A 24,846-nucleotide genomic window follows, 5' to 3' on the forward strand; every position below is an offset into this window, starting at 1 on the left:
ATGGATTAACGGTAATTACATTGAACCTTATGGAGAAATTTGCTTCGGGTTGCGACCAATTCAGGCTGCGACCAGAGTCACGGAACGAATTAAGTTCGTAACCCGAGGTACCACTGTAGTAAGTATGCATTCAAATAACAAAAAGATGTCAAATTTAACTTTGTACCTGTAGAGGCTGTGTCAGCTTCTCTTCACTTGAAGTGTACAATTTAAGCAAGAGTGCCTAAACTTTTGCATGTAACTTCCTTATTCTCTACATAACCAAGGATACTCTGCATCACAAACTATAGATCAAGGAAATTCATAGAAATTAAAAGGCTGCAAGCTGTAATGCAGGTGTTGACAATTTATCATTCTGCAAAAGTTCATATGAGCTTCAACCAGCATGGTGAGTGGCAAGATATTGTGGGTGTTTAGTTTAGTTTAGTTCAATCTGATAGGCACCAGATTGCCCAGCCCTGCTGTAGAAGAAAGATACTTGTGATCATATCATTGGGGATCTGATCCCCAATGTCCTATGTAGTGCAGTGTCGACTACAGTTGGGACCAGCAACTCTGTCACTAAGTGATATGGTCATTGAGCGAAACATCATGTGACTGTAGAACGCAGGACACAAATGCAAAATAATCAAGGCTTCACTGCAGTGTTTATTAGACAGGACACACTGGAGGGGAACCCACCAAAGATTAGTGGGAGACACTCCCCCTGTAGGCAAAATGGATGCCCTAATATTTATACAGTTCTACAAGAAAGGGAAGGGAAAAAGAACGCATACGCATATTCATATGATGTTGCAGGCATACCACCTAAATGAGCAATACTTCTCAAGTTACTTTCTGTTATTTGCTATCTACATGGAGAACTGCTATCTACTACGAAGAAGAAAAGAAGATAATTATTAGTTCAAGGTGCCAAATACCAGGAAGAAGGCATCTTCCCTTAAGTTGCTGTGGGAATGTTTGTGATAAGGAGTTTACAATCAGTTTAGTTCACACCACCTTCAAAGGTACCAGCTTCAAAGGTGTTGCACATTCCTTTATGTTTCAATTTTATTAAGGTAATCCCATTCATCTGGGATCTAAAAACTTGCTTCTTTCACCCAAAAATTTGCTTCTTTCACCCAAAGGTATATTTTCCTCATGTGACCACACCAGACTTATGACATAAGTTCCACTGCGATTGTTAAGCAAGTCACCCACAGTCATTAGCGAGACATCATGTGATGGTGACTCGCAATTTTACTCCTGGCTTCTCCATTGCTTGTCAGAAGCCAGAAGTACGCAAATGGCAATCATACGATCACAGAATGCTACAACCATCATAAATGCCCACCAATTGCAAAGTGCCCAACTTTCGATCACGTGACCGTGAGGACACTGTGATGGCTGTAAGAGCGAGGATTGGTCATAAAGTTACTTTTTCAGCACCATCACAACTTCAAATGGTCACTCAACAGGGCAGTTGTTAAACAATGACTACCTGTATTATTAAAATCTCTACCACATTACTTACTGTTGATTGTAGAATGATAGAACTTACAGTCCAACACATCTGGAGGGTTGCTGTGATGTGTATAAATATAGCAGTGTTGTGCTAGTGAATTAACAGACAGATCCTTTAGAGGTGGTATTAATTTTTATGATAGCATCCTTATAATCATCTCTTCTAAAAATAGTTTAACCAGATGAAGAAAGTTTGTTAACTAACTTAAACATGACACTGTAAATATTTTTTAAAACTTCCCTTATTAGCTGATACATGCTACTTTCCAAAGAAAATCTAATTATCAATGATTGGGTCATAATTTTCACTGATAGTCAATTAGTATTTGTATGCTGTTTCTGAACTGACTGGCAATTTTTTTCCCCCAAGTGTTGTGAAATTGCTTTTTAAAACCCAGCTCTTGTCTTCTTATATGCTCTGTTTTATTTTGCATTCTCTTGGTCAACAGGAATTGCCCTGATGACCCTTTTTGCAAAAGTATAAGCAACTATCTTTTCTATGTTACTGACTGGAGGAGATGCCATATTTAAAGGATGAGATGCTTAACTGTTTTTTTTTTTTTTCCATTTGAACTTGCAGGGTTTGGCAGTTTGTCTCAGCCATCATATTCTCTGGGGTTGCCATCATGGTAAGTGTGGAAAACATTTTCATATGGAGGCTAAGGGACCAAATTACTGAAACGTCCCACAGGCATGTTTAGTATTCTGTTCTCATATTCAATCCTCAACCATTGCTCATCAGTGTTTCCTCATGGGGCTGGAGAGAGATACCAAGTGGATTGCCAAAAGACTCAGTCTTGGGGCCTTGACTCCTTAATTTTTATTAATGATTTGAATTAATCAAAATATTAATTTCAAGGTGTATCAGATTTGCAGGTGACACAAACTTGAGTAGGATAGCTAATACCCTAGAAGAAAAAAGCAAAAAGAAATTCAAAACAATATTGATATGATAGAAAAGTGGACTGCTAGTAACAGAATGAAACTTAGCAGAGATAAGTGCAAAATTCTTCAGTCAGGAATCAAACATCAAATGCATGGGTAGAGAATGTGGGATACCAAGCTTGGTAATAAGATTTTGTGAAAACAATCTTGTAATAGCAGTTGATCCCAAATTGAATATGACCCAGTGGTGAGGTGCGATTGCAAAGAAGGCTGGCTGGCTGGCTGGCTGGCTTGTTTTGTTTGTTTGTTTATTTTTCAAATTTAGATACTGCCCATCTCGCAAAAAAGTGACTCTGGGCAGTTCACAATAAAACAGCAATAAAACAATATAAAATACAGTAAAAATAGAATAAAATCAAACACATACACAAGTAATATCTTTCAATATATTGATGGTCAGTAAGATGTTAACATATGGGAGCATCTTCAAGGTGCTAGCCACCCCCAGGGTTGGTTGCCCCTTTTTTCACCCCATGCCATTTGGCAGAGCCAGGTCTTGACTGCTTTCCGGAAGGCAAGAGAGTTGGGTCCTGCCTCACCTCTGGGGGGAGAGTATTCCATAGGGCGTATACAATTTAAGGCTGCATCAACAAAAGAATAACTTCCAAATCAGAGGAAGTAATCATTCCACTCTATTCTGCTTTAGTCAGACCATACCTTGAGCATTGTTTCCAGTTCTGGGCATCCCTTTTAAGAGGATTGAGAGAATTGGAACACAGTCATAGAATGGCAGTGGAAATGATAAAGGAATTAGAGATTTGTTCTATAAAGAGAGAGGGCTGGTATGTTTAGTCTTGATAAAAGAAGACTTATGGGGTAGCAGTAGTTCAAGAGCACTTATCAAATACATGAAAGGATGTCATACGCTATAGAAGAAAGTCAAGACCTGGTCTCTCTTGTTCCAGAAAGCAGGCTATGGAATAAATAATTTAGCTTACGAGAAAACAGGTTCTGATAGTATGTACAGCAGTTTGACTGTGGAACCAATAAAACTTTCTGTCACTGGAGTTGTTCAAGTGGAGGCAAGAAAGTTATCTGTCTGGGGTGTTTTAATTGAGATTTCTACACTGAGCTGGTATTTGTCATTGGAAAGATTATTAAAAATATATAAAGGGGTTTCAAATATATGTTGGAAATATGAACAAGAAGGGACTTTTTACCATCTTTGATGGACATGTAATAAAGCTAAAAAAATTTGGACTCAAATTCATGTATTAATCCAGAAGATTTTGAAAGTTAATTTACAGTCAAAACCAGAGACTTTCCTTTTGGGACTGATAGTTAAACAATTGGAGCTCATGGACCTTTTTTTTTTTTTTTACATATGATAACTTCAGCTAGACTCAAAGGTGGAAAGACTCGACATTACTACAATGGAAGAATGGATGGTGAAGTTGATGGAGTTAGCTGAGATGGCAAAATTGACAGCTTTGCTTAGAGAAAAAATATTGATTAACTTTAATGCCAATTGGAAGCCCCTTTTGGACGTTTTTCAGGAGACAGAAAAAAAATGAAATTATGATATATGGATTTGATGATTAGTTAAATTAATAGATTTAATTTAACTAATTAAAGTTAAATTAACTTACAGAAGTTATTCTTTCTGTATTTTTTTCTCTTCTTTTTCTTTATTTTCCAGCACTTTTATATTCTTTCTCTAACTTTCTTGCTCTCTACTTTTCTCCTCAAATATTAGATCTTGTTTGCTTTTATCTTTATGCTTTTTATAACTTAATAAAGTTCTTATTTTAAAAAAAAGATTTCTATACTGAACAGGGGATTGGATTGCCTAAATGGACTCTTCCGGCTTTATGATTCTCTGAACAAACATTGGCTTTTCTCTTTCTTTTCCCATTGCTATCTGCAACAGCTGTTCACTTGCACGGATGAAACAATAGTCCAAGCCAATTTCTCTTTGTGAGCATTGACATCTGTCTAAAATGGACTTACTTATGTCTGTTTTCAGTTGAAAACCCTTTTCTTTGGATATTAAATAGTGCAATTACTGGGGGGGGTTTTCGCTACTAAATTTTGTTTCCCTCTTCCAGGCTCTCACCTTTCCAGATCAGATTTATGATGCTGTCTTCAAGGAAGAGGTAGTCAACAGTAAAATGCCTATCCGTCTCTATGGAGGAGCTTTACTTAGTAAGTAATTCATGAGCATCCAGATGTTGATGTTGTCTAGTCTACTGGGAATAGCTTGGTGAATGCTACAAGAATGGGGCTTTATTTTCTGGGATGGAAGAGGAAGGAAGTATGCATGTCTCTGCATAAAAATTGTCTGAATTGGAAGTAGCCCCCAGATAATTTTGGATTATAACTTTTGTAATCCCTTGGACAAGACCTAAATTGATGGAATGCTTGCTGTTGATCTTCATAAAGTTTCTTCCATGGAATATTGCCCAGAGGAAGGAACATAAACTGTGCAGTCAAGCTGGTCTCTAAAGTCCTTTAGCAGGGTCAGGAAAGATGGTAGTGGTGAATAGGAATCAGGACCTGTAATGTTGTTAGCTGTCTTGAGTCCCTAGGAGCAGAATAAATCATCATCACCATCATTTGAAGTAATGATATTGAAATTGCATGGTTATAATTTGCTCACCAAGTTACAAAATTTGTTAGTTCAGATGGAAATGTTCTGTTCTGAGATTCTAAGATATCAAATGAACTTCATTATTCAAGATGCTCCAAGAGCTTTTAAATTATTTTATTTTAATTTACTTTTAAAATCTGGGACCTTACCTACCAAGTGAAGTCAGCCATATTTTTTTCTTCCCACACCAGCCTTGGAAACAATATTACTTGACCCTGTAATGCATTTCTCAGATACACAGAAAAGAATTCTGTTTGAATTATGAAAAAACACTTTTGTTTCCAAGGCAGGATTTATTATATACTTAAGAATTACTAGCATGCCACATTCGATGTATGAATCAATTAATTTCAGATTTTAGTGGCATTGCTTCTCTGTTGATGGATTCAAGTTGCTAGCTGTGGTGGTCATTGATGTTGGAGATGACTCCAGCATTACAATTTTGTGTGTGTGTGTGTGCGTACGTGCACACTGTGACAAAGCCATGGAACAAGACTGCATTCACTAGAAATGTCATAAGCTTGAGCTGTTAAAATGCAAAATTGGGATTTGCTAGGCATATTTGATGTTAGAATAATTAAATGTCAGGTTACAGTAGCACAGAGATTAGTCATTATGATTTTACCACCTCATAATCAGTTCCAAAGTTATTCTGATGCTTTATTTACACGAGAGCTATGAGTGATGATGAAACTGTTCCTGGACTGTATAATTTTGGAATGTAGGCGTGCGTTTGTGGTAGTATTAAATGGTCATTTCAGAACCATAACTTTATATCTATAATAAGGTGTAAAAGAGATTCATTTCAAAATTCTGTGGGACAAGACTCCGTTCTTGGCATGGTCGGCAGCACTGATTAAAGTCCAGTCATTTCCTTCCTTCTCTGTTAAAAAAATCCATCGAGGCATGCACATACAGGCCTGTGCGTGTGCGCGTGTGCACACACAGACACACACTTTTAATATGCTTCTTTAAAAGATATCCTTTCCACCCACCTCGGCATCACTCACATGCTTGACTTCTCCCACCCATCCATTCTGCTCAAAACTGTGCCATCAGTTAGTATTAAAACTATATGTGAATTAAAACAGATTATTTAAATGGAATTTAAAACTTGTGGGGGACCCCTCCCCCCTATTATCAAGATAATTAATCTCTGCATAGAGATTAAAAAGATCCGGTTCAGGAAGTCTCAAGTCGGGGTCCAGCCAATGACGTCTTTGGGACAGGCCCTATATCTCAGTGCAACCTTTCTTACAGCCTTGTCATTCTGGCAATATAATTAGAGGAGGTCTACTGTGTGCAGAACTGTGAGCTCCTCCAGGGAAAATGGAACATAAATTAAACAAGTAAAGAGACCCAAACTCTACCCTACAGACGTGCAATAAAGTAGAATAAAATTAAACTGGCCTTGTTAGGGAGACAGATAAGCTATAACTTGTATGGCCTCTTTTTTCATGCGAAAGCATTTCACCAAGCAAAACCACCACTTGATGTTGTTCTGCTTTAGGGCTAAGAGTAATCTTTAGCATTCACAACCCAGTGCTATTTATTAGTTTCAAACTATGTTCTGAGCTCCACATTCTCATTGCCCTTCTGGGAGAAATTGTAGATAATGCTGGCACAGCTATCAGAAGTCATACTGTATGTTTGCATGGTTGCAGGAACTCAAAACAGGGTTGAGTCTGGTTGTCACAGACAAGATTTTGTGCCCAGGGAGAACTTTTATTGCCTTATTCTTTTTCTGAGTCTGCAGCAGCATCTGGTGGCAGCAAATAAAAATACAGAGAAATGGGCCTGAAGTTTGAATTTGGCTACGCGGGCACCCTCATTTGTAGCAAACCTTGTGCGTTCTCTTTCAAAAGGGACAGGGTTAGATTATGGAACAACATGCCGCATTGCTCCCAAATAGTTTAGTAGAAAACACTTGCTTTGTTTTAGCCTTTTATTTTTGAAATATGTGAACAAGCTATAGTTGCTGGAAGTAAATTAGTAATATATGAACTGTCAGCTCTACAGCTCCTGCAGGGATTTTCTTGCTTACGTCCTCTCTCTACTGATGGTTGAAATATGGGACTCCAAAAAGGCAAGGCATAAAGGTCTCTGTTGTGTTTGACACACAATCCTAGTGAGGAATGTGATTGATTATGTTGATTGATTATGTGCCATCAAGTCAGTGTTGACTCATAGAGACCATATAAATTAATTTTCTCCATGACAGTCTGTCCTTAACCTTGTCCTTCAGGAGGTCCAGCAATTGCTGCTGTAACTGAGTCCATCCACCTTGCTTCTGGTTGTCCTCTTCTTCTTTTTCCTGCCACCTTTCCCAGCATCAGAGCCTACTCCAGAGAGCTAGGTCTTCGTGTAATGTGTCCAAAGAGGAGTGTGATATTAGGGGATAAATATCTATTAGGAATGCAGGGCAGGGGGAAATACGTGAGCACATGGATTCTGGCAACTTTCAGTTTTACTGAAAGTACAACTTTTCAGTTTTACTGATCCTGAAATCCTTGCTTCATAGAAAAAGATTCTCAGGACAGGCTTTAAAAAAAAATAAAATCACAACACACAAATAACTCACAGTAAAATTTTCACACACATGTATAAGAAAAAGTATAGGAAATGGATAAAACAAATGCAAATTGAAAAGAACATAGAAATAGGAAATACAGATAAAGAGCAAAATATAGGCAGTGAAATATGGCAGATAGCCAACAGATTTAAAATAGTATATAACTAAAATATTCTGATACATCATAAAAGCTTAGAATATTATGTTACATGCCCATTTTCAAATCAAAACATGTCCCTGTTAAACTATAGACTAAAATTACTTGGTTAGCACAGTTCAGATCATTAAAAAGGAAACAAAAGAGAAACTGAAAGGATAAACAATATGTTAAGACAATACTGTAGATCAGTGTTTTTCAATCTTGACAACTTTAAGATGTGTGGTCTGCATCTCCCAGAATTCCCCAGCCAGTGAGAAACACTGCTGTAGATTATGTGTCAAGTTAAAATATAAACTTGAAAACTTGAATTTTGGATGTGGCACAATTTCATGTATAAAATTGCATAATGAATGGACAGAGTGCTCAAATCATGGTACCTTATGTGAATTTGCAGTAGTTCACCATTTTGGATTTGTCCTTTCTGAAAGCTTTCATTTATGAGCATCATGAATGGCAGCATTTGGCTGTGCATATAACTTTCCATAGCCTGTCCTGAATTAGCCGATCTGATCCTTCTCTTTTTTCCCTTCCAATCTGTGGTAGGCATCTCACTCATCATGTGGAATGCCCTCTACACAGCTGAGAAGGTCATAATCCGTTGGACCCTACTGACTGAAGCTTGTTACTTTGGAGTACAGTTCCTGGGTAAGTAGGCCTCTTTGGGGGAACAGGACTAATGGAAATATGTGTGTGTGTGTGTGTGTACGTGGGTAGGCCAGCCTTCTTCATCTTTTGTGCTAAGAAGAAAACTAGTGTCACTGTGGTCTGGATATTTCCAAACTATTTGGGGAAGAAGAGCATGGGATTTGAACCAACAGTAATATTGGAACTGCTATTTGCCAAGAAAGAGGTGCTGTAATGAAAATGATACAACCCATTTATATGATCCCAATTCACAGAGGATAAAGTTTCTAATGGCAGAAATCCTTGCATTTTCTGAGCTGTTTGGAAAGTGCTTCCTCTTCACATGTCAGTGGGAAAGCTGAACCTTTCAAATTGAGAATAAAGCTGTTTTTAAAAAATAACACTGAAATTTGGAAAGTTTCTATGCCTACTAGAAACCCAAGCATCTGTGACCTGCTTTGGTTTGGACTCTCAGATCTAAGCGGAAATTCATATGGTGAAGGTCAGCCTCATTTGTTGCTTTGGTTATTATAATTACTGCTAAGCTGTCATGAAATCTGTATCTGTGCATCCTGTTTTTGTGTCATTCATCTTGGCCTTAAACACTCTAGCTCCTTATCTATTGCCCAAACTGAAGCAATGTTTCTCTACCATAGTTAAACCTGATCTGAGCCATAGGGACCCTTTTTCAAGGAAATAAATATGTGCAAAGGCGCATGGGTAGGCCAGCCTTCTTCATCTTTTAGCTAAGCTGGGCTACAGCTTCCTTTTCATCATTGTCAAAGAGGCCTACTTACCCTTGGATGATTTCCATTAAAAGCCAAGAGAAACATGGCCATCCTGCCAAATAAGAATGCAATAAGTTAGTCTTTGATCTCAAGATGAGCTCTAGAAGGTAGCTAATATGTTAGATAGTTTGCTTGGTGTAGGTGTGGGTATGTCTTATTTTGACCTTCACCTGTCTCCTTTCTCTTTCAGTGACTGCAATCACCTTGGTTGAAAGTGGCCAAGTGTCCATGGGAGCCACATTTCTTCTCACCAGCCGGGCCCTCTTTGTACTTATCAGCATTTATTACTACTATCAAGTTGGACGCAGACCCAAGAAAGTCTAATTGCCCGAACTTTGTGGCCAGGGGGTGGGGTGGGGGGGACTTGATTGATTTGGAAGGACTGGAGATTCTTTTCTATTTTTTTTTCTTTTTTCTTTTCTTTTCCGCAATTCTTTTTGTTCACATTAGTGCATCGTCTTTAAAAGCAGGAGTCATTATGGCATGCATCAATGTATCAGTCCAGTGCTGGTCTCCCTGCTACAGCAGACAAAAAAAAAAGAAAAGAAAAGAAAGATCAAAGCCAAGCTCCTTCCTGCCCGATGTCTGTTTGGAAAGGACAGAGATAATGAGGCCTGCTAAGAGTATGGGGGAAGGTGATTCCCAATTGTTAGCCAACTTACTCTGTAAAACTAGACAGTGGCCCAAGGTTTCCCATTCTGTTATCCTCCAGGCCCACTAGACTGAACATCTGTCACAACAGCCAGTGCAGGCTGGGGATGATGAGAGTTGAAGTCCGACTGTTAGGAGGACCCTAGACTTGGAAAGGAAGTTGGAGCAGCCATTCAAGGTTTACATGCACAGACATAGCGATGAGGTATTGCATTAAAATTGCAGTGGATGTCTTAAGTATATTCCTCCTTTTCACTTGTCAGTTGTGATTGGAGCTCTTATCAGGTCTGCCTGCTAAGATCTTACAGCCAGGGCTGAAACAATGTTTTGCCTTCTTGGGGAATCCCAAGGCCACATTATATGGAATTCTTAGAAAGTTGTATATTGACACCTTTTAGTGTATCTCTTAGATGTTGGTATCACGACCATACATCTGAACCCTTGAGCATAAAGTATATTAATTTAAAAAGAGATTCTGGCTCTTTTGAAGGAAGCCTCAATCTGCTACTGCTGCTAAATGTGCCTTTTTATTTTCTGTCATCTTTTCTCCCCGCCTTCTCTGCTGCTGGCCAGTTAGTACTGTTCTAGTGATAAGCTGTTTGGCTTGTTTTTTAAAGTATTAGTTGTTACTGAAATACTCTCAGATGATTCTAGGAAGAGGAACAGTGGAAGAGGAAACCTGAAATCATGATTTCACAGGCTTTTTTAATGACAAAAATAAAAACACAGGGAAATGCATTATATTTACCAGTTTTTACAAATTATTGTCAAGTGTTAGTCCTCTTAAAGTGCAAATGAATACCTCTGCACAAGAACTTGGTTATAAATAAGTACCTAAAATGGCATAGTAAATATTGATCATGTCTAGGTTAGTTTGTATTGTATATGCTGGAATGATTTGTGAATGTAGAAACTTCTGGTTTTGGTGGTCTTTTCATCCTTCTTGAAATGGAAAGATCAGTTAAATTAGTGTGTATGTGCATGTATGTGTCTAGGAGCACAGAGGGGGAAATTACAACTGATTCTGGTCATTTCCCATGTTTGGCAGTTAGCTCCAAAACTGGATTGCACCCTATTACCATGAACTAAACCACTCAGTTTACTGAGTGAACTGTGACTCTGCAAGGATGCCCTCAGAGATGTTTGCATATGGATTGCCCTCTCTGCTATCTGCAAGAGGCTGTTAGCCTAGAACAAATTGATTTCTCCTGGGGTAGGGATGAGCCCAATCAAGGTTATGTGGGATACTTCCTATATTGACTCTCTAATGGTTGCCAATTGCAAATGGAAGTCCTAGCATTTCCTTTTAACCATTCTGTTATTTAACCAAAAGAGATGAATATAAGCTGACTTCTTCAGACTCAAATCCAAAGTTCTTAACAATATGAAAAAAGGACAAACATAGTTTAAGAGAAATCATGCTCCAGGTATATCCACGAGTCTACCCCAACTGTAATTCATTGTGTTCCATCAACCAAATAAAGCAAATTTGCTTTTTTCGTGCCCTCTTGCTCCCATCAAAACTTTGGGAAAATCTGCAGATAATTTTAAATAAAATCAGGAATTGTTTGCTATTTCCATACAAACCACAAACTTATCCATCACTTCAAGATGAGATCTAGCAGTTTAACTTTTAGTTTTTAATCAGTTCCGTAATGAGTTTCATGCTTTTTCCCCCTTTCCTTATGGTTTCCCCCTTTCCTTTATGGTGGTTTTTGTGTTTTGCCTTCTATTGAATTTACACCCAAGTAACTGTCATCTTGAAATGGATTGCAAGAATTTTATTAACATGTATCTGCTAAGATGGACCAAACATTTTGGACTGGGTACAGTGACTCTCAGAAAAGGGCATATGGCTTGTACTGTGGAAACACCTGATTGCATCCATAAAACTATGGATCATATTGAAGACTGAAGTAGCATCTTTTCATTTACAAAAACAACTAATGATGTTTGGAAAGTTTAAGGACTTATTCATGGATGGTTGATAATGTGTGCTGATTTTGCCTACTGCGATCTTTCCTTTCCTCCCCAACTATTCCCAACACTGCTACCTTGATCAACTTCTGGCATTAACTAACTACATGCATGAACTTGGACTACCATGTGTGCTGTAGCTGAAGACCATACAAAAACCATGAATCAAATAGAAATTCTTAAATTATTTGACTTTATGATAAAAGTGGTGATTCAAGTGGTGAATTTAGAATTAAGAGATAATGCCTGGTGAGATTAAACTCCTCTATAGGAATAAATTTGTTAATGCTCCTTTCAGTTGTTAAAGTTCTTAGTCTGTAGAAAAGGTGGTCTGTACACATAGTGAAATAAGCATGATTCCAAGCAGTTACCATCTGGCATCGAGCATTTTGTTCCAAGGCAGAAAATGGAATTAGAGAAAGGAACACTTTTCAACAATGCTTTCATCTGGTCTCCAAATCTTTGAGCTGGACTTTGATGGAAAGGATAGGAATTATATGCACTTATGAATCAATGATATTTCCATCATAAATATGATTCATTAGCTTATTAAAATTCATAACTGTTGCCCCTTGACCAAGGCTCACTTTAAGGCATTTCAAACTAGTAATACAGATAGTAAAGAACTGCCACCTACTGTAAGTGTCCATGTTCTATTATCATAGATTTTGTTAGGCTTTTCCCCTATATTTGTGAATCCAAGAGGGGTGTGTATAAATTGGGTACCGTGCAACAGAATGGTAGACGAATATCCTTTGATATATATGGTTTCTCAGTCCCATGGAAATGTTACCTTGTATCAGTGGTGCGAAAGGCACGTACTCAGCAGACTGGGACAGCTACGTTTGTGTCATGTTGGATAATAAAGTCCATTGGTCTGATGTATGGTAAGGGAAGGTTTTCACCCCAGGTCACAGTAACAGTGGCTTCAGCATTGACTGAGGTTTTGCTTAAAGTTCAAACACTTGCCTGCCCCTCTGAAATCATATATGGTCAGGATTCCATGAATATGCTATTAAAAGCTGTAAACTGTTCCATTGAACTAAAGAAATGTGGACCATCAACACTTTACATGCTACAGGAAAGCAGCAGTTGAATGTAGATTACTGAATAAAAGTACTCATAGGCTTCCCAGGTGTGTGAAAATCAAATTGAAAGGAAGCTAATTGAATGGAAGCTAATCAATAATCTCAGGAAGCACCCAGACTTTATTAGCCCTTCAATTATTTTTGCATCAGTAATCATTAGGTAAGCAGTAGACCAGCAAGCTCTTTTTTTTATTTACAAAGTTCCATATGCCTGCTAGCTCCAACAAAATCTGGAATTAGTAAAAGAAATCATTAACAATTGAAAAACCCTTACAGGCACCTTGTCATAAAGCATACTCCTCTTGTACCATCTGCAGCCTTTAGAAGAGAAGGACCATCTGGGGTGCTTGGTCATCTCTTTGCAAAAATTATTTTGTAAAGTGGTAAAAGCTTTCTAAGTGTTAAAAGTCATGTGAAGTTTGCATTCAGTTATAAGTTTATCATCTGTTACTAAACCAATTTGCCTTTGGTCTTTCTTTAATATGAGAAAGCCTAACTGACAATAGTATTTTTAACAATACTCCTTAACAGCCAGAAATGGTTGTGAAGGATGAGCAAGTTCTAGCAGGACTTTTGAGAAGTTTTGTAACTGGAGTAATTCCAAAAAAAAATAGAGCACATCCTAAAGTTTTTCACATATACAGCAGAACTGAAGCAAAACAGCAAGTAGTATGGGTATTGTTGCTGCAACAGTAAAACGCTGATAGGATTAGGTGCATATTCAGGATTTGAGGCTAAAGACATAAAGGATGGAAAGTTAGCTGCCAACCTTTCTTCCATCATTCCTTATCTCCACCTTTCATCTTGTGACTATGTTTCATGTGGTCTTGGTTGGTTGTTCATTACTACACTTGTAGGACAACCATTCCCAGAGGCTATAGGCAGTTAATGATGAACAATGGAAAAAGAACCCTATAACCAAATACCAGCAGAAACAAAATCCCTAAAATAAAACTACGCTCCACCTGCACATTATAAAACTCCCCCCTCCTGTACCAATTGGAAGAAAAAGGTTTTTACAAGTTTCCTAAAGCGCCAGAGGTATGAAGCACATTGAAGTGCAACCAGGAGGACATTCTAAAGAATGGGGGCAGCGATGGAAACCCACTCCCTCGGGCCCCATCAGATGACAAACAGTTAATGAAGGTTGTAACCTCACCCCTCTGCCTGTATACTTTTCCCCTATAAAATTTTGCTGTTACTGTTTGCTGTTACAATTTTAGCGCTGTTTCAAAAATACCTGAACATTGTTCAGATATTATCTCAGTCAGGAGAAAAACACAATGCAATACCATGTGGTCCAGCACCTTTGGACTTGCAGGACGTCAGGAAGAGGAAGAAAAGGCCCTTCCTCTTCTTGGAATCAGGAATGTATCGAGGTTGTGCAGCAACGAGACATGATGACTTGGAAGGATGTTACCGGCAGCTAGGTAGGTATCCCTCACACACAACACACTTAGCCTGGTTACTGGATTAACTCTTTTTTGGGGGGAGGGGAACATTGTTGTCTCATAATATATTGATTCGTTCATCCACCAAATAGGCCGGCTTCATAAAACATGCTAAGCCATAGAAAAAAGTAACATCAAACTTAGCATGTCATGTGCTTACATCTGCTGGGTCTTTATCTGATATCACAGTGTTTTTCAACCTTGACAACTTTAAGATGGGTGGATTTCAACTCCCAGAATTCCCCAGCCAGCATGCTGGGGAATTGAAGTCCACCCATCTTAAAGTTGCCAAGGTTGAGAAACACTGCAATAGTTAAATGTATTCTTTGAACCCAGCTGTTATTTGCCCAGCCTGATTAACAAAACCATCCCCATCTAAGTACAATTTACCAAATCACTATTCTTGAAGATCTTAATAAGAAAGAGGTGTTCCTTTCAATCGCAGCTTATTCATCTTAATTATATTGAACTTCTTTGGTAAATATGGGGAAGAGAAAAAAGGTGTTCTTTGTAGAAAATATTACCTTTGCTCATGTTCTCTATCTACTTAGTATCTCAGGCTATATCAGATGCCTTACATTGCAGCTGTTCATTGTGAATTGGTGATACTTAAACCAGAGGTTGCCAAGGTTGAGAATATGGCCTAAATTTCAACTATTAAAGTGATTTGATTTGGACACTTAATATTTCCAGGCTTAGCTCTATTCGGGGTAGGCTGTGATTCATGTCAGTTACAGCTGGGCTTCACAGCTTCATGCTCAGCTCAAAGTGTTCGAAGAGGAAGCCATAGTAATGAATGTATCTTATCACAAAGATGTTTTGTGCCTGGATTTGTGTCTATTCAAATCAACAGAGGATTTGAATGCCTTCCCAGTAGTAAATCAATCAGCCATATACTTGAATCTCAAAAAAATATATAAGCCACCACCTCAAGTCTCAGTTGGGTCTCCCAGGACTCCTCCAAAGGCTGGCGCTCTTGCAGTATTTTTAAGATAGAGAGGGAAAATTACTAATTACACAGAGGCGTAATTCCATCTCACCTATTCCATTTCAAATGCACCATTACATTTAATATTATGACCTTGTCATGGCCCTTCCAACATTTAGCATGTTATCCTTGACCTACCATTCCAAGGCCAAATGCAGTCATGGATCTGAAATACAACATTGTGTACTAGAATCTTAAACAAGACTAAAACATTTGATGTTGAGTTGTATGGAGGCCCAGAGCACCAATGGGGCTGCAGACACTTTTCTCTGTGCATTCCAATTTCATGTTTGTCTATTTAACAATATTTGCCTGCTATTCTAAGGGCTTCATTGAAATTTTAAAAAATGCTAAATTGCTTGTCTTTAACCTTCATTAGTTTCACTTTGTGAAATGTTTATTGGAAAATTGTCAGTTCAAAAGAGTGATTTGTGTTTTACAAATTAAACATGATTTCTGTCTTGTATTTTGGCATGTAGACAAGTTACTTTTCTTTGACGTACCACTACTTTGTCTTCTGGGGAAGTGGGTGCTTCTTACTTGCCACGCTTACAATGGCAGCTATTTTGTGCATGGGAAAACTATGACAACCATTTGATGAGGTGGTCCAGGATATTATTCCAGGATACCAATGTGGCCACTAACCCCCAAAGTTGCAGTTGCAGCATGGCAGCAATTATTAGTGGTATGAGAGGGGCAGGAAAGGAATGAGGAAGCTATAGGGAAAGTAGATGACTGTAGGAAGACAAAGTACAAGAGTATGAAAAACAAAAACTGATCTACAAAAAAATGATTGGAAACAGAATGTAAGGAAAGAATGTGAAAACTGCTTGGAATTCTGAAAATAATCCTGTTACTCAGAAGTTAAACTAATGGAAGTATGAAAAGAATGAATGATGCCAAAAATAAGGATGAGAAAAAGACACAGCATAACATGTATACAGAACAAAATATAGTTGTAAAGAGCGTAGCAAAGAGCAAGGAACAGTTGTGATTAAAGGCAAAGAAAATGTGGAGCCATTTTGATAAAAATAAAACATTGTTTTGGAAGTAGGTGAAGAGAGCTAACCAAGGAACCTTCAACAGAGTGAGTAGAATTAAAAACAAAAGTGATGGAATTGGGATTTGGAATGAAATAAGAGTGAGGGAATACTGGAAGGAGGATTTCAGAGATTTGCATGGGAATATCTCATGATATGGCAAAGAGTGCAATTGAAATAAATGCTATATTAATAAAGTTCTTCTTCTGGCCTTTGGCCAATTAACAACACACAGGAAACCCCACAAGTGGACTCTCATGCTTAAAAGAAATAAAATTAGCTTAAGACAGTGCAGATATCTCCACAATGTAATGCTATAAATATTAGTGTCCCAGAAAATATTGATGAAAAGAAAGACCCTAACCCTAAACGTGAGAATGTTAAAAAAAATGTAAGGTGGGAAGTATCTCCCTCTCTATGCACAACTGGAAAGCTACTAAAACATGGATGCCGTTTTCTCGTGGAGCAGCTGTGTGAGGCTGTGCCGTGGGCAGAGTCTGCATCTGTTCCTGGCAATTGCAAGAAGGCTGTTCTTTTTCTCCCATACAAAAGCAAAGCTAACAAAGGGGAATGCAAAAAACCAACCAACCAACTAACCAACCCACCCACCCAAGGGCATGAGTTTATTAAGGGTGCCAAGGAAAGTGTTTGGCAGAAGTCTGATTGAAAGAAGAGGTGGCATCGAATAAAATTTGGGAAGTGCAATGCAACTTCATACCAAGACCTGAGTTTTGCTACTCACTGAGAAAAGTATCAGTGTGAGAAAATGAGTTTATTGCATGCTTGCTGATTTAGAAAAAGCATGTGATACAGGGAAGAGACTTGAATTACAGAATGTTTTATGTGAGTACAGAGCTGAAGGTTGATTCCTGAAAGTAGTAGGAGCACTATATGATGCAAGCAAAGCATGTGTATGAATAAATAGGATGCCAGTGAATGGTTCAACATTAATCAGAGAGCAAGTTCTAGATCTGTGCTGTCCCTTGCTTTAAGGTATACATGTATAAGGAATGCATGTAGTTATATTAGATGTTTGTTAGTTTAGGAGGTAAATGTGCATATACTTTTGTACACAGATGGCCAAGAACCCAAATAGTTTGCAGAAAATTTTAGCTAGACTGCATGCTGCAATGAAACATAGGACTCTGAAAAGTAATATATCAAAAAGCATGGTATTCATGTTTGATGGTGTGAATTATTGCGAAGTCTACAGAAATGGTGAAAAACTAGAGCAAGTCGATGAATGTATCTTGGTAGAATGTTTACAAAAATGGAGAAATTAACAAATGCTAATAGAAAGGCAGTTGGTGGTAAATAGCCTGTTGTGAGGAATGTCTTCCAAAAGAAGCAAAAGTGGTGTATAGAATAGCATGCTTCTGCCTGCTTTGTTGAATAGCAGAAAGAATTTGGTATATCAAGAGAAACATAAAAGTTGAATGCAGTAGGAATGATGTACTTAAGTGTGTGTGATAAAAGCAAGAATGAATAGATGCTGAATGAACATGGACTGAATATAAAAGTGAGTCATCACCCATGCCTTAGTCACCTCCCATTTTGATTGCTGCAATGCACTCTACATGAGGCTGCCCTTGAAGACCATCTGGAAGCTGCAACTGGTCCAGAATGCAGTGGCATGCACAGTTTTAGGGTGTCCCATGGTTCACCCAAGTAACATCACTGCACTGGCTTCCAATTGCTTTCCAGATGTAATTTGTTGGTTGTCACCTTTAAAGCCCAACATAGCACAAGGCCAGGTTACTTGTGGGACCATCTCTCCCTGAGGGTATCTGCCCATCCTACTAGGTTAGATAGGGTGGGTGTCCTCCAGGTCCCCTCCCTTAAATGTTGCCATCTGATGGGACCTCAGAAGCCTGCCTTCTTGGTGACCACCCAAGTCCTTTGGAACAGCCTCCCACCAGAGATCAGAGGGACCTCTACCTTTTTAGCCTTCCAGAGGGCTGTGAAGTCCTGGTTTTTCCCTCAAGCATTGGGCTAGAAGGCGGGGGGGGGAGGCGGGGAGCTGTGAGGATGTTTGGTCCGGCACCTGGGGAGAAGGGTATGTTTTTAACTATGTTTTATGGATTGTTGTGAGCCTCCTAGAGTCATTGTATGAGATAGGCGGCCATATAAGTCCTGCCCAAAGGTAGGTAGGTAGGTAGGTAGGTAGGTAGGTAGGTAGGTAGGTAGGTAGATAGATAGATAGATAGATAGATAGATAGATAGATAGATAGATAGATAGATAGATAGAACTATATAGAGGTGGTATTGGTTAAAGAGAATGAAGGAGACTGAATCACAAAACCAGAAAAAAGTAAATGGGTTGAGAGGAAGAGGAAGATCAAGAAAGGCATTGTTGGATGAAGTTGATGAACTCCTGAAAAAGAGAGAGGTGGGAAACGTAGTAAACTAAGGTTGGTGTGCAAGGAAAAAATGTACAGAGAGGTTACATTGAATAGCGTTAGTGTAAATCTGGCTGTATTCCTTTTCTTGTTCCTATTGTCTTTAATTTCTGTGGCTTACTATTTTTTACTCCTTTTCTGTACTTTACATACTGTTAGTTGCCCTGAAATAGAATATTGTGTTGGGTATGGATATACTGTATGAGAGGGCAATCAGTTCACAAGTTTTAATATGCTTACTGGCTTATATGTTTAAGAAAACTGTTTTATTTTGAGGCCATATTTTTATAAAATGGGTTTGGGCAAATAACCTTTCTTAGTTGGTGCATTCATATGTAATCTCAAGAGATAAATATTTAATATGCTAACCTTAAGAAGAATAAAAATATAAAAGCTCTGGTTGGAGAACATGTAGCCTTTGAGCCTTTGAGCATCCTGTGCCAACATTATTCAAATGATCTTGACAACCTGAGAACAATTGTGTATTCAAGAATGTCTTCAATACATTGTATACATACTGGCCTCCTGCAGGCTTTTACAGTGAATGTGCAAATGCTTTCAAGAAGCCAACAACACTTTGTGTGATGTCTGAAGATGAAGCATACCTCAAAAACATGGTGAACACACTGGATTTCATAATTCTGAATAGGGCGCTAATTGTTTTCTATTTTCAACTCAAAATAACACGTTCTAACGTTTGAAGTTTAAACCTCACTATGGCAGTATAAACATGATATTTCTTTTGTGAGGAAAAAGGCCATTACACTTCAATTTCAAAAAGAAAAACACGCAAGCCGTGAATTGTGGAAAGTAAAGCTTTGTTGTCACAGTGTCTTTATTTTTGTCTTTTCATTTTTTTAAGAAATGCACACAGAAACTGTGCAAATGCTTCAGAATAGCATCCTGTTTTATGTTACAAAAAATCCCTTTCAATATAAAAAGCATTACAATAAGGAATACAAGTTAAATTAGCTCTAGCCTTCTAATAAAAGGAACATTTAAAATAGATCTCAACATTTACTTTATAAGTGACCTGCTCCCCAGGCACTTACAACAGTGACAATAACAGACAGTGAGAACTACTGGGTGGAACTAGAGCCACAAACAGAAACAGAAGGAGGACACAGGCCTGACCCAAGTTCTTCTGGACAAGCCCCACTCAAAAGCCTACAATCTGTGCAGGGGCTTAGCCACGTGCATCCGTTTCACTTAAGCTCATGTGGAAGAATGTGCTACAGGCCATCCCTTCTTCCTAAAAAGATTGGAGACAAAAGGGGGATCATCTCAGGCTCGAGTACTGCAGCACTTGAACCCAGTGCCCTGGCTGACAGAGTCCATTATTTGAAATGGAAATGACTCTTTAATCTTCATTTCCACATCAGGAAGAGAGTTGATGCAGTTGGAATTTGCTGGAAGAAGAAGTTACAGATTGTTTAAGCACGAATCCATAATTCACTGGTTCGCACAACACACCAAGGTTTATGAACCATAATGGTTGAGTTTAAATGATCTGCTAAGCCAAAACCAAATGAATGATATTTAGGCTTAACAGCTGCAGCCTAACTCCAACTAAACACGCACAAGAAATCGTGCTTGTAATCCTTAAGTATTCTGCAATGACTTTTCCAAATCTGACAGCACAGAAATGCTAATTAAGTTTTTTCAGTTGTACGCTTGGTCAAACATGGCTGTTTGGTAGCGTTACCTTCAAGAATTCTCTCATGTAATACATTTCTTTCTTCTCTCAGACAATCCCTTCCCTCCATTAACATTGTTTTGCAGTAGATGACAAATGTCTCTATCTTGCCTTTGACAGGTATCTCTGAAGTCAGCAAGTACCTAGTGAACAATTCCCATTACTTTGTAAAACAATTTACCCCCTTATCTCTGCCAAGGAAGTGGTGGCCTCCCTTTCATTAGGTTTGCTCAAGCAGAAGCTAGATAGCCATCTGTCAGGAGGCTCTAGGTGGGCTCTGACACTAAACAGGAGGTCAGACTTGATCATCTAAACAGCTCCTTACAATTTTCTTTGGGATTATTATGAGTGACTGTGCTGAAGTAGCCAGAGGAAAGGAAAGATGAATACCAGAAGTAAGTACAAATTGAAGAGCAAATGGAGACAACAGAATGAGTCAGAAATGAAACTAAGGACACACAGGCACTAAGATTCTGAAACAGCAAGAGAATATTAGGAAACTCTGCTAGACTTCTCTTAGCTCTGCCTTCATCTGCCCCATCTGTCATTTAATTTATTAGTTTCACTTTTCAAGGTATGTGTTATCTTTTGGGAGAGGTAGGGGAGATGGAGAACAGGTCTTAGGGCTAATTCTTTGAAGTAGATTGGCCAATGTATTGCCCTTCAGATGTTTCTGAATAATAATTAATAACACCCTTAGCATCCTCCCTGTTGGCTAAGGTTGATAGTAGTTGGAATTAAACAATCACCAGACAATCACATGCTGCTCATCTTGGCTGGATCCTGCCCATTGGAGCAGCCAGTAGTAGGTTACTGAGTCACAGGTCAGTACCTGGCACTCTGTGTACATCCCAAGATGTTGTTCAAATAGAATTCTGCTCCACCACCACCCCCAACCCCAACAAAATGATACCTGTATTGTGAGAGCTGCATGCCATTATCTCTAGATGGGTTCAACTACCAGAGTTCTTTTGCAAATCCTGAAAACGTGGCTTTGTCATGGTTGGGAGCCATAGTGAATTCCAAATGTGTAGAACTGAACAAAATACCATTGAAACCATGTTTGGGAGATTGTCAAGGATTGCATTAAGATTTAGGTTATCATGTGTTGCCATTCATTAACCAAATAGTTATGATAATTATGATTGTTCTAGCATGTTCTCACTTTTTACCTCATATCAGATGATTGCTGTTTTGTTTTGTTTTTTTCCCAAACTATACTTTTGGGGATTATTACTTATAGAGGAATACCCTGTTATTATTGCTTTCCCCAAGGACTCTCAACATCTCATCTTTGGCATGCAATGTCACCAAATCCTATTCATATTTTTAGTACTAAGTTACCATGTCTTTTTAAAAGTGTCAGATCATGTTATTTTGCCAGTTTACATCTCTGTCTGCTATTTTGTAGTAATGTAATTTCACTGTAATTTATGTATTCATTAGAAACCTAGGCAACAAATATTCCTCGGAATGAAGGCTGAACAAAATATTCCTAATTGGAAGAAAGTGTTTTGAGATTCATACAGGGCTGTTTCACTCCTCTGGAATGGTCAGGGCAACCCATTTCAAACTTGAAGGAACTGTTTAAAATTTGAAATGGAAAGTTTCAAGCTGAACATTCTTTGCACTTGAAATGTTTTACACATCCCTGCTTGTATGTCTTGGAACTTCAGTTTGGCCTCTTAGGCTTATTGATCGTGTTTGCTGAGTGGATAATAGACCACTGAAGCTAGAACTTGGCAACAGTTCAAAATGAAAAAAGGTTTAAGTCAGGGTACATTGTTTTTTAAGCTAAGAATGCCTGAAACAGAAGCAATACCACAAGACTTACAAATTAAATTCTGCATAAGACAACTGCAAAAGAACCTCACTGTTTTCCTTGCCTGCTGGGGACTTAAAAAAAAAACAACAACACGGTTGAAAGGCACATGGGGACAAGACACCAAGCTAATCAATTGCTATGAAGGCCAAACTTGGCAATGTATTTTTCACAGAGCATGATGAACATTCAAAAGCCTAAAAAAACCCCAAACAGATACATCTCCTTAAGGGAGACAGCACCAACAATTCTAGACAAGGACATTTTTTTTTCTTTAAGGTGAGGGAACCAGCAGCTGAGCTGCTTTAGTCTTTGTTCTCACATAACACTGATCAGAAAATTCAATGTGATAAATGGTATGCACTAAAATGGTATGCACTGATTTCAGCATATTGTATGTTCCACCATTAGATCTGACACACACCATCCCATCCTTGGGATTCTTGGTGAAGGCGTTCTCCATTCCTAGCATTCCAGAATGCTTGTATCTTCTGGATAGCGCAAGAGATGGGAAACTATCCATCTTGGCAGAAAACTAGCAAGTCAAGTGCCAATGCATTTTTCCCTATTAGCTTAAAACTGAACTAATCTGTATACATCACAATGCTTTGGATGACAGTTTAGTATTCTAAATGAAGATCTCATTTAAAATAGGCGGTCTTCTTCTTTTTCTTCTTCAATCAATGGATCACTATTATACGAGAGATGTGTGTTCCACACAACATCCTGGATATTATTAGAGTTCATTTCCTATCCTGTCTTGCAGGCCTTTAGTGCAATCCATTTTGAGTGGCTTCAGATGAATGACTCCCCTTGAAGTTGGCAAGGAACTAGACAGCACCTCAAAGTTCCAGCCCCTGAAGTACAATCCTTTTGATCATTCATATATTACAATCCTTTCCCTCCTTTTTTATTTTGCTAACCAAAAAAATAAAGTTTTTCTTCTTTCTTTTCCTTCTTCAAAGCATGTCCTTGAAAAATCATTTGTGGCTCATGAAGCACTTCCTACTGGATCCCCCGAAAGAGGCACATAGCAAAGATCATAGCAAACAGCTGTGAAGGAGTGAGACACAAGACAAAAAGAGAGGGGTCCTGGTTATAACAGATCAAACCAAATCCAATTTTATTACAGTCCTAGACCAGCAAAAGGGGATGGGGTACAGTCATTGGGAAGAAACTTTAAAATATAATAGGTAGAGTTGCATGTATAGAAGGTATAAAAGATATAAAAACTGTGAACCAAAAAAAGTTATATATTACAGCCATATAAAGTATACACAGTAAAGTGTGTGTGAATGTGTGTATAGCATTAGAAGGATATAGGGAGCATCTATGTATATGGTATGTAAGAGACTACATTTTATATCTAATATGGCAAAATAAATGCCTACTGAGTCTAGTTATAACAGAAAGGTTTAGTTCATCTTAGCTATGGTGCAGAAAAAAGGGAGCACCCTCTGAAGAACAGGACTAGGAGTCAATCAAAGACCTACCAAATGTTGTCCAAAAGAAGAATTCTGTATGGAGATCATTAATACATTTCTTCTGATTCAAGCTTGTATGTTCTTTTTTTAAAAAAGCAAGATTCTGCTCTTCCTTAAGCCCCCAAGAATATTGGTGTCAGTTGGATAAATTAGCCCCCAAACATGTCGGAAGAGTCACCAAACAGTAACTTAATCCTGCTGAAGTAATATCACTCCTTTCCTTAATTATTTCTGTGGCCTCCCTGTGAGACAAACATCAGTTTAAAGCTTCTGCTCTTTAAGTGGGCTAGAGTAATTTCTTTAGCTGACTGACTCCAGCAGTTTCTTCCAGCTCCTTCTCTTTGGTTCAAATAATCGAATGTGGGCTGAAATGACTCCATGAAATAAGTTTGACTATATAATCACCAAATCCCTCCATGCTCCTTTCCTTGTTAATGTGAGGGAGTTGCAGCCCAGTTCATGGGTTTTCTCATAAAGACAGTACACGAAAAGGTGAGTGGTGCGGTTATACTGCTAATTCTGTTCTTCATATCTTGCCTGCTACAGGCAATATCCACATGTTGGCACAGACCCCTGCATAATGAAACCCCACCTACCTGCCAAAAAGCAGCCTGAGCCATCCAGCATGTCAAGATCCAGACCATCCACACAGTGTCAAACAATTCTTTATCCACGGGTTCTAGGCATGGAAAATGCACAATACCTCTACAATTTGGAAAGGGTGGGTGGGAGGTGGCCATTTTTTTCAGACTGGCACATTTGGAAGCCATTCTGAGGCCTAGATGAACAATTAAATGTAGCTGGAAGAAAAGTAGTTAGCTCCCCTCATCTCTTTCAGTAGTGGCTTAAGGCGCCAGGCTAGAAACCGGGACACTGTGAGTTCTAGTCCTGTCTTAGACACAAAGTCAGCTGGGTGACTTTAGGCCAGTCACTTTCTCTCTCAGCCCAAAAATACTGCCAAGAAAACTGCAGGGACTAGTTTCGGCAGTCGCCAGAAGTCAATACTGACTCAAAGGCAAAAAAAAAAAAAAAAGCGTTAGGCTAACTAAGAACCAAACAGAGTAATAA

The 24,846-nt window shown here is 38.5% G+C and overlaps 2 protein-coding genes across 15 annotated transcripts in view; one reads left to right on the plus strand and one right to left on the minus strand.

Annotated features, from left to right (window-relative positions):
- Window positions 1–15,803, plus strand: part of TP53I11 (tumor protein p53 inducible protein 11) — a 78,539-nt gene extending 62,736 nt beyond the window's left edge. For 8 of the 9 annotated variants that reach the window (XM_088145742.1, XM_088145741.1, XM_088145739.1 and 5 more), the window contains 4 exons: window positions 2,084–2,132; window positions 4,497–4,593; window positions 8,314–8,415; window positions 9,373–15,803. In XM_088145742.1, coding sequence (XP_088001868.1) covers window positions 2,084–2,132; window positions 4,497–4,593; window positions 8,314–8,415; window positions 9,373–9,506 — 382 coding nt within the window. In that variant the 3' untranslated portion in view covers window positions 9,507–15,803. Of the gene's footprint in view, window positions 1–2,083; window positions 2,133–4,496; window positions 4,594–8,313; window positions 8,416–8,828; window positions 8,897–9,372 lie in introns of all 9 variants that reach the window. The other variant, XM_088145743.1, reaches the window with a different exon arrangement.
- Window positions 15,804–20,817: 5,014 nt separating this feature from the next.
- Window positions 20,818–24,846, minus strand: part of TSPAN18 (tetraspanin 18) — a 167,782-nt gene continuing 163,753 nt past the window's right edge. For all 6 annotated transcript variants that reach the window (XM_088145748.1, XM_088145749.1, XM_088145750.1 and 3 more), the window contains one exon: window positions 20,818–23,347. In XM_088145748.1, coding sequence (XP_088001874.1) covers window positions 23,300–23,347 — 48 coding nt within the window. In that variant the 3' untranslated portion in view covers window positions 20,818–23,299. The remainder of the gene's footprint in view (window positions 23,348–24,846) is intronic.

Source organism: Python bivittatus, unplaced genomic scaffold (genome assembly GCF_059951505.1).
Source record: "Python bivittatus isolate LINGU-HERP-01145 unplaced genomic scaffold, Pbiv_v1 ctg000480_np1212, whole genome shotgun sequence".
Taxonomy (NCBI): domain Eukaryota; kingdom Metazoa; phylum Chordata; class Lepidosauria; order Squamata; family Pythonidae; genus Python; species Python bivittatus.